The sequence below is a fragment of the Mus caroli genome, chromosome 14, assembly GCF_900094665.2.
Source record: "Mus caroli chromosome 14, CAROLI_EIJ_v1.1, whole genome shotgun sequence".
In the NCBI taxonomy this organism is placed as follows: domain Eukaryota; kingdom Metazoa; phylum Chordata; class Mammalia; order Rodentia; family Muridae; genus Mus; species Mus caroli.
The window spans coordinates 46,362,265-46,371,556 of NC_034583.1; the positions used below are offsets into that span (position 1 = coordinate 46,362,265).

At 50.9% G+C, this 9,292-nt stretch overlaps 2 protein-coding genes across 3 annotated transcripts; both read left to right on the plus strand.

Moving 5' to 3' along the window:
• The first annotated feature begins 1,612 nt into the window (after positions 1-1,612).
• Positions 1,613-4,821, plus strand: Il25 (interleukin 25). The gene is made up of 3 exons (XM_021182602.1): positions 1,613-1,696; positions 1,897-2,141; positions 4,073-4,821. The coding sequence occupies exons 1-3, from the start codon at positions 1,688-1,690 to the stop codon at positions 4,326-4,328; spliced, it is 510 nt and encodes a 169-aa protein (XP_021038261.1). The 5' UTR covers positions 1,613-1,687; the 3' UTR covers positions 4,329-4,821.
• Positions 4,822-5,167: 346 nt separating this feature from the next.
• Positions 5,168-8,039, plus strand: Cmtm5 (CKLF like MARVEL transmembrane domain containing 5). Of its 2 annotated transcripts, XM_021182546.2 has the most exons (5): positions 5,174-5,753; positions 6,661-6,813; positions 7,346-7,438; positions 7,616-7,700; positions 7,797-8,039. In XM_021182546.2, exons 1-5 carry the CDS (start codon positions 5,628-5,630, stop codon positions 7,808-7,810), a joined length of 471 nt encoding a protein of 156 aa, XP_021038205.1. In that variant the 5' UTR covers positions 5,174-5,627; the 3' UTR covers positions 7,811-8,039. The 2 variants fall into 2 exon arrangements, with proteins under 2 accessions (XP_029325024.1, XP_021038205.1); XM_029469164.1 differs by lacking the exon at positions 7,346-7,438 and having other exon boundaries at positions 5,168-5,753.
• The last annotated feature ends 1,253 nt before the right edge of the window (positions 8,040-9,292 follow it).

The window sequence follows — 9,292 nt, forward strand, 5'->3', positions numbered from 1 at the left end:
ATGGGAGCACTGGAGCAAGGATGGGAGCACTGGAGCAAGGGTGGGAGCACTGGAGCAAGGATGGGAGCACTGGAGCAAGGGTGGGAGCACTGGAGCAAGGATGGGAGCACTGGAGCAAGGATGGGAGCACTGGAGCAAGGGTGGGAGCACTGGGGCACGGGTGGGAGCACTGAGGCAAGGATGGGTATGGCACTGGCTGAAGATATTCCTGGCCTTATTATTCTTCCCAACTGTCCTAACAGTGGCCACCAATGGTTTCTTCTCAGTGCCTCCCACAGTTCCAGGCCCCTAAGATTCACCCAAAGCAGTTTCTTCCAACTTTTGAGAATGCTTTCTGTCGTCATGACACCGCTGCTTCCAGACTGTTTTGTCCCACAGCGGTCCTGTATGGTATGCATTATTCCTGGCTCCCTTTGTTTACTTTCTGATCCCTTGGTTACTTCAGGAGTATTTTCTGAGGGAAAGCACATGCAAATCAGCACACATTATTCTAGAGACTCTGCTGTGTATGAGTGTGTTGGGGTGGGGCAGAAGGTCCCTGGGCAAACAGAGAATGACCGGGAGGAAGCGCTCTGGCCGGCCTCTGCACAGTCCTTCCCTGCAGGCTGGACCTTGATTGGCCTGTGTCTTTGGAATCTGTCTTCTGGAGTATACACACACCCACCTGGCTAATAGGGCCCCATAAGAGTGCAGAGGCTGAATGGGGCCCCCTATGGCTGGAGAGTAGCAGCTATCCTTGTTGTGAGCCTTGTTCCTGGGGCCCTATGAAAAGGGGTGAAACCTCCTGCTGGGTCTTAAAAACCTCAGTGTCCTCTTCTCCATTTTCCACTCTCATTTGTGCAGTGTAGATAGTCACCCACAGCTTCTTCCATCACTCTTGCCCACCCAAGCAGACAACTCCTTCAGGCATATCCTGGTAGCATGGTAGGGCGAGGGCTGCCTTCTAATCCCAGGAAGAGGTCAGGGAAAGTCTAGGGACAGGGATGGGAACAGGGTGGCAAAGTGAGAAGAAGGCAAAGGGAAATTGGGGTGGTAATGGACAGCAAGGAGAAGTCATGCTCAAAACGGCTGGGTTTAGAGAACAAAAGGGGATGGTGGCCCAAGAGGCTGAAGAGGAGGCCAGTGTTTATTAAGACAGGTGGTCAGAGACATCTAAGAAGAAGAGCGACAGCCAGAGGTCAGATCCTAGGCAGGAAGTCTTGGAAATGGTGCCCTTGGAAAGGAGACCACAGGACATTCTTTAATTTGAGGTAGCACACACACACACATCAGGGAAATTCCCATCATGCCATCCCACAGAGACAGAGGCAGAATTGCAGATGCTATTACTACGACCCCCGCCCGGAAAGTGCAAGGAACAAAGTTTACCCAATCAGCTGCCAAGCTGATAATGATGATCATTACAACTTCCATGAGGGTAGCATTTAATCAGCTTTTGGGAACACTTTCAGGGTTGGGTCTTTTTGGTTGTTGTTATTGGTTTTATTTTTTTTTTTCTTTTGGTTTTTCTTTTCTTTTTTTTTTTTTAATCTCAAGTCACTCCCTCTAAAAGATAGTGGAAATAAATTTGAATAAACAAAACAGGTTTGCTGAAAATAAAACCAGGACACCTCAGCTGCTCCAGTCAGCCTCTCTCAGAAGGCCTGTCAGGCAGGGTAGTACCTGTGACTGGTGAGCAGTGTCCGGCATGTACCAGGTGAGTGGCCCTGATGTCTGACAGAGGACTGGCTGAGAGAGAAAGGAGTAGAGATGGTACTGAGTGTGTAGGAAGGCTAGGCTTCCAGGCTTCCAGGCTTCTGGTCTCAGGGAGCTGCAGGAGGTAGGGGGTGGGGCTCGTATAGGATGGGGAACTGTGAGTGACCTTTGAGTAGCTTTCTCATTGGCTTTTGCTCATAGGCTGTTGCATTCTTGGCAATGATTGTGGGAACCCACACTGTCAGCTTGCGGATCCAGGAGGACTGCAGTCACTTGCCCAACTGCTGCCCCAGCAAAGAGCAAGAACCCCCGGAGGAGTGGCTGAAGTGGAGCTCTGCATCTGTGTCCCCCCCAGAGCCTCTGAGCCATACTCACCACCCAGAATCCTGCAGGGCCAGTAAGGATGGCCCCCTCAACAGCAGAGCCATCTCTCCTTGGAGCTATGAGTGAGTGTCCATAGTCCCCTCCTCAATGTTCTCATGGATCCCCCAGGGCATGGATGAGGGGCGGGGGGAGTTCCACCCAATTTGACCTATTTTAATTAATTAAACAGACCAGATAGGTTTGGGAGCTACACAGGCCTGAATTTGACTCTCAGCTCTGCCCTCATTGTGTTGGGTGATGTTTTCAAAGTTCCTTCCTTCCTTCTTTCCTCTAGATTATATTCTAGAGGCTAATATATAGGTCAAATGCAACAACGTATGTAAGGCCTGTATTTATATTGATTCTGTTTCTTGTTTAGTCTCCACCATAACTCATATGTCTCTAAAGTATCAGGTGACATAGACACAAAGCACCACTATGCCAAATGCTGTCACTCAACCCTTGTAGGGCAGGTGGGAGGCCAGATCCCTAGGCTTCTTATCTTTAATCAAAACCCCAGTTCTCTTAATCTTTTACACAGTTTGTCACATACATATTGTAACTCTTTATTTATGCCATGATATGAAATTGGGACAGAGAAACAATTTACAAGTTAGGGTCTTAGGGATTCCAAACATGTGATTTCATTCCTGTATACTCACATGGTTATACCCCTCCCCCCGGTGTGTCTCAGTTTCTTAGCCTTATCTTTGAGGGGTTATGAAGGGATTCCTGGTATAGGGAGCTGGTCAGCTTTAACTGATATTGTGTCTAAGACACCAGTTCATAATGCTTTAGAGTTGTCTCAGAGGCTACGTGGAAGATCTGCTTGGGGAGTGGGGGGGTGGGTCTCAGCTACACCTGTCCACTTCTTGGAAAGGCAGTGATAACCCTTGATGACCACTTAGCAGACCTTTTGACATATGCTCTCACAACACTGGTCCCACAAGCTGTTTCTCAGAAAAAAAAAAAAAAGTAATGGTGTCAAGTTAAATTTGTGAAAGGTTACAGAGCCCCATCCCTTAAAGAGTCATTGCTCTCCATACATTACAATTGGCAAGAAGTCTACAAAAAGAAGCCGTTAGTGTCCCCCAAACTTGTTAGATCGCAGAAGCTTTTGTTTTACAGACAGACAGGCAGACAGGCAGGCAGACAAATAGCAACAACAAAACCTCAAGGTATTTATTATGGACGCTTGCGGCAGTTGGACCCCAATTTCCCAGGGCTCATATGGGAAACGGTTCTACCACACTGGGGCTTCCTGCTAGGCTACTGGATGCAATACTTTTTTTTTTTTTTTTTTTTTTTTTTTTAGTATTTCTTTCCAGTTTTTGTTTTGATCTGGGTCTTGTTGTTGTTGTTGCCACAAATCTATTCTGAATTGGTAAGAAAAAAAAAGTCTTTCCCATGACCTAAATGTGCTTGTGATCCATTCTTGGGCTGTGACTGGAGAGTGGACATGAAGCAGCTCTCCCTGGGGAGTACATAGAACAAAAGAAAACACTTGTTCTCTGTGTATTCTTTTATATGTGCCTGTCGACTGTGTGGCACAGGTTAGCCTCAAACTCATGGCTGTCTTTGCCTCGGCCTCTCAAGTGCTAGGGTTACAGGCACGTGCCACCTCACAGCAGTTTTTAATTTTGTAATAGCTGTAATTTAGATAAACATCATAAAACGGAATACCTTCCTAAGAAGCCTCATGCATATCAGACCAGTGCAGCATTGGTCTGGTGGAGGCTGGCAGGACAGTCTTCGCCTTCCCCTGTGCTGTAAGAAGCTGTCATGTCTATGGCCTGGCATTGAGAGCCACTAGGAAAGCCACGTTTTTGTTGCCTACCTAAATTAATAGTGGGAGGAAATAAAGTCTCAGAGAGAAAGGGGTAGCAAAGTTACACAGTGTTGGGTGCCAGAACAGATTTAAGAAGTGGAGTCCCCCAACCACACCATTTGCTCCCTCCGGCGTCTCTAACCCACCTGCCCCTTGCTTCTGGCCTGATCACCTCTGTCCCCACAGGTTGGACAGGGACCTGAATCGGGTCCCCCAGGACCTGTACCACGCTCGATGCCTGTGCCCACACTGCGTCAGCCTACAGACAGGTTCCCACATGGACCCGCTGGGCAACTCGGTCCCACTTTACCACAACCAGACGGTCTTCTACCGGCGGCCATGCCATGGCGAGGAAGGTTCCCATCGCCGCTACTGCTTGGAGCGCAGGCTCTACCGAGTCTCCTTGGCTTGTGTGTGTGTGCGGCCCCGGGTCATGGCTTAGTCATGCTCACCACCTGCCTGAGACTGATGCCCGGTTGGGAGAGTGGGCCAGGTGTACATACAATCACCTTGCCAATGCGGGCCGGGTACCGGAATGTTCAAGCCCTCCAAAGCCCTACCGGAAGCAGCAGGCTCCCGGGACAAGACGGAGGACTTGGGGAGAAACTCTGACTTTTGCACTTTTTGGAAGCACTTTTGGGAAGGAGCAGGTTCAGCTTGTGCTGCTAGAGGATGCTGTTGTGGCATTTCTACTCAGGAACGAACTCCAAAGGCCTGCTGACCCTGGAAGCCATACTCCTGGCTCCTTTCCCCTGAATCCCCCACTCCCGGCACAGGCACTTTCTCCACCTCTCCCCTTTTGCCTTTTGTTGTGTTTGTTTGTGAATGCCAACTCTGCGTGCAGCCAGGTGTAATTACTTTGAAGCGGATGGTTCGGAGGTGAAAGCTGTTATGGAAAGTGAAGAGATTTATCCAAATAAACATCTGTGTTTAAAGTGGTCTTATTTGTCTTCGGCATCTGTGGTACTTGAGCATCCTTTAGTCTTCAGCTGGGTCCTTCCTTCTCCCTAGGTCCTTCTCCACTCTGCAACTCTCCCTACTTTCCTTGGGTGTCCACCACATCCACCCTTCCCCTCCCCTGGTCCATCCCTGAACACAAGGGTGGGGGTCACACAGCTCAACATGGAGGAGAGACAGAAGGCCATTGAGGCACTGCAGTAGGCACACAGCGCCCCCTTGTATCCCCAACAATCCTCCTTTGTCCTCTGGTTCTGGCTGCTGCAGCTTGGTCCAGCAGGGTACTGCCTGGGCTGGGCTCCAGTTCCCACCTCCCTTAAAGGAAAAGAGAGAAAGACCCAGCCAAATAAGAGGGTTAAGGTTATGGGAGGGGGCATAGACATCTCTCAGGCTTTGGTTGCTGGGGACTCCTTGCTCTGCCTGTCTCTCTCCTAACCCCCCAATTCCTCTGGTTTCTTCCCCACCTCTCCCTTTCCTTATTCCTTCTTCCCTTCTTCAGGGTGGGTTAGACCGGAGGAAGAGGAGGGTTAACTATCTCTCTCTCACCCCTCCCCATGCCTCCTAGGGGCCCTACAGGCCAGGGCAGAGGCACTCTGGGCACAGCTGGGTGAAGCCCATCTGGGCAAGCCTTCCCTGGGTACTACTGCCTTTCCCAAGAGTCTTACAGCAGGCCCCAGCTTCACTTTCAGGCTCCTGTCTGCTTCTCTAACCAGATTTCTGTTTCCCTTCCTGGGCTGCTGGGAATCTGGTGAGGGAGAGTCTGTGTCCCGTGAGCCTCACAGAGATGTTCAGTGCTTGGGATCGCCGGGAACGGCCCCCAGAGGAAGGAGCAGCTGCAGGGCTCCAGGGCTTCGGAGTGGACAAGACCTTCCTGTCTTCCCTCAAAGGCATCCTGCTGGAAACTGAGCTGGTAACAGCTGCCTTCCCCAACCTCGTGCCCCCACCTTTCCCATCCCAGCCCCCTGGCATGGCTCTGGGCTGGCCTCCTGTGCTCACCATTTCCCACCCCTCCTTCCTAGGTTTTCTGTCGTTCCACTCACAGGCTTCACCTCCTGCAACTCCCAGCTTTCTGGCTGCTTCTCTATCTGGAGGCAGTCTTAGCATGCATCATTCACCGCAAGACGGAAGTTAGATGGAAAGATAGCTTTCAAGGATACTGAGGGAGTGAGCCGGGGTGGGGGTGGGAAGAGGAAGAGGAAGCACAGGAAGAAGGCCAGTCTATTTCCCTCCAGCTTCTAGGAAGGCTACTTCTTGACATGTCTAAGTTTAAGTATCCAAGAGGGTAGATCTCTGGCAGCCACACTTTATCTGCCAATAGTGGCCCATTGCCATCTAGTCTCAGGCTTGCCCTGGTTACTGAGCAAGATCTCAGGGCTCACCCAGGCTGTCGTTCCTATCTGCCGTTCTATAAGTTAGCAAGCTCCTGCCTTCTAAGCCTCTCCTCAGCATGGAATCTGCTCTTGGCATCTGACTTTTAGCCATCAGGGATAGGAAAAGCTTTGTAGGGCAGAGGTACTGTGAGCTGGTGTGTACCTTGTGTTCTGTGTCCCCCAGGGACTTCCCTGGGGCTCTGCGGATACCAAACTGTTGGAGTTGCTGAGATTCCTGGGATAGCAGGAGTGGGAGGATGGAGATGCCCTTGATGGTCCCTGACACTAGGGATGAGTCACTTCTATGTCTTCACTGAGAACTATTCCTTCTCAGTGAGACTGGGGTAAAAGTACCCACTGAGAAGAGGAGCCCCCTAACCACAGGCAAACCATGGCCTGGCCTACTCATGTGTCTCCTCAGAAAGCTCCCTGTACTTGGTCCTGCAGGCACTGACCTTCATCATCTTCATTTGCTTCACGGCCTCCATCTCTGCCTACATGGCTGCAGCGTTGCTGGAGTTCCTCATCACACTGGCCTTCCTCTTCCTCTACGCCACGCAGTACTACCAGCGCTTCGATAGGCTTAACTGGCCTTGTCTGGTGAGGAACATTGCCTCTCCCACCCCATCCTGGTCTCTTCCTTCTCTTTGATTGCCCAATTTTCCTATAGCCTTGTGGCTCCCTTCATTTCTACAACTGGGCTGTGCTTTGACTCGCGTTGTGTCCTGTGCTCAGACGTGAACTTTTGACACCCATGAGTGTGCCCTTGTCGAGGGGGATTGTCAAGGAGTATGTACAAACCTTAGGCCTGTCCTCCCACACAAAAAAGGCCTAGCTCAGTCCTGCTCCATGTGGTCTGTTTACTGGTCTCCCCTCTGCCTCCTGGTTGATCTAGATTTATCTGCTTCCATCCTCTCTGGGTAGGATTCTGAGCTCACTTCCTTGGAAATATTTGACATGTCCAGAGGCATCCTTGGGCAGGAATTCAGTCTCTGAGGAGCAGACAGGGAAATAGGCAGGAATTCCGTCTCTGAGGGCCAGATAGGGAAAGCTGACTAGCTTGGACGATCCCCAGGTAATGATCCCTTCCAGCATCCTCCAAAACGTCTTCCCCCTGCCTCTGGCTCCCCAGGACTTCCTCCGGTGTCTCAGCGCCATCATCATCTTCCTGGTGGTCTCTTTTGCTGCTGTGACCTCGAGGGAGGGAGCTGCCATTGCTGCTTTTGTGAGTTCATTCCTACAGCACTCTCCAGCACCCAGGACTTGAGGCTGGCATTGGCACACTTCTGGTGCCTAAAACAAATCGTATGCCTGCTCATACATCATTCTGTCACTTCTGGGCCCCATTCCCCCTCTCCTAGTCTGATGGCCTCTGCTGCCCCACCCCCATCTCTCTCCACAGGTTTTTGGCATCATCCTGGTCTCTGTCTTTGCCTATGATGCATTCAAGATCTACCGAACTGAGCTGATGCCCAGTACCACTGAGGGTGAGTTGTCTGTGCCCTGAGAGAGGAGATGCCCCTACCTCTTGTCCCAGATACCACAGGCATACATGGTTTCCCTGCCTGGCTGCCTCTCCACAGGGGACCAGCAGTGATTCCAGGGTTACCTGGCTCCCACGACCAGACACAAGGAACCGTGGAGCCCACCTTTGTCATCTTTGAATTCACCGAACCCTAAGTACCCACCATCTATATTCCACGTTTTCAGAGATGTGCACTTGAGAAGTCCCAGGGACCTGTGGGAACTGGTGAAGTTCTGGGGGGGCTGGGGCAGGTTGTTGCTGGGCCTCCAAGTCACTCCCAAATTAAAAAAAAAAAAAAACCAAATCCTAGTGGTGGGTCTTCTTCCTTATACAGAGTTATTCATGGGAGCGTGCTTCAGAGAGCCAAGATCCCTGTGTGGGGTGAGGGAGGGCGGCTTAGATAGAGGAAACTGAAACTTTTGCACCTCAGCCCGACACATCAGAGGAATGTGAGATTACCAAAATGCTATGTGCCAGGCTGTTCGGGAGTGAGATGTCTAGGCCTTCCTGATCCAACAAGCAACAGCCTAGACACACCTGTTAGACACGGGCTACAACCCTTTTCTGGGGTTTGTGTAGAGCTCCCCCTTGTGGTATGGGGAGGGCTGGGCAACAGACCATTAGTGGAGAGGAGTGCCAAAGGTCTTAGGAGAAATTCCTAAAATACCAGCACCTAAAAGAAAAGTCCTTAGGTGTGAGCTGGTCACGTGCCCTCATTCTATGGGAAAGAAACCTGCGGCTTAACTGTGGGGGAAGTGGCCTCCTGGAGGCAAAGCTGGCTCCAGAACATCTTGACCTTGAAACAGTACTGTCTTGATCCTTTTTTGAGTCCTTTTGAAGCTCTGAAAACAAGGGACCCATCCCCTTGCCAGTGTGCCCCCTTCCTATCAGAACACATTTGCTGAGGGGTTCCTGTCTGCAGAGCCTATGCTCAGAACCGGGAATTTAGAGGTGACAGTTGGGCCTGAAAGGGCAAATTGACTCGGAAAGGAGTTTGAGACAGAAATGGCCTGATCCCTGATAGTCTAGTCCTGACACTACCTCCCCACCTGTCTGGAGGGACCCACCATGGTTCATCTGTGTGGTTCCATTCCAGCTGACTTCTTGCCCCCTCTCTTTAATGCTTTACTCTTCTGAAATGCCTTTCCTCCTTCCAATGAGCCTTTCTGTCGTGGGCTCTGGCTGCGAGCTCTGACTGTCCCCCCAGATCTTGAACTTGGGGGAATGTGACATGCTTTCCCGTGATGACTATACTTCTCTTAGTTAATTTTCCTGCCTTCTGTTTCCTCTCTTCCTATCGTTGTGTTCTGTTACACCATCGGGCCTGGCAGTCATTCCAGGGAAGGAGCCTACTGGACTTTGGGTTTCCCTGGATTCTGTTCATGGATCTCTGGCTTCCTGCATAGTCTATGCTTGAGTCTAGATGACTGACTGCCCTTGGTCAGGGGGATGGAGGTAGGGTGGGCAGAGTCTCAGAGGAGAGATGGAAAGGCTGGGCTGGGGAAGTGGGGAAAAGATTGTAGGTTTGAAAGGGTAGAAAAGGGTCTGGAGAAC

Excerpts from the sequence above, each read along its gene's own strand:
- Il25 (XM_021182602.1), top strand. Across the intron at positions 2,142-4,072 it reads ATCTCTCCTTGGAGCTATGA|GTTGGACAGGGACCTGAATC; the intron begins GTGAGTGTCCAT and ends CTGTCCCCACAG.
- Cmtm5 (XM_021182546.2), top strand. The coding sequence starts at position 5,628 with ATGTTCAGTGCTTGGGATCGCCGGGAACGGCCCCCAGAGGAAGGAGCA. Across the intron at positions 5,754-6,660 it reads TCCTGCTGGAAACTGAGCTG|GCACTGACCTTCATCATCTT; the intron begins GTAACAGCTGCC and ends TTGGTCCTGCAG. Across the intron at positions 6,814-7,345 it reads GGCTTAACTGGCCTTGTCTG|GACTTCCTCCGGTGTCTCAG; the intron begins GTGAGGAACATT and ends CTGGCTCCCCAG.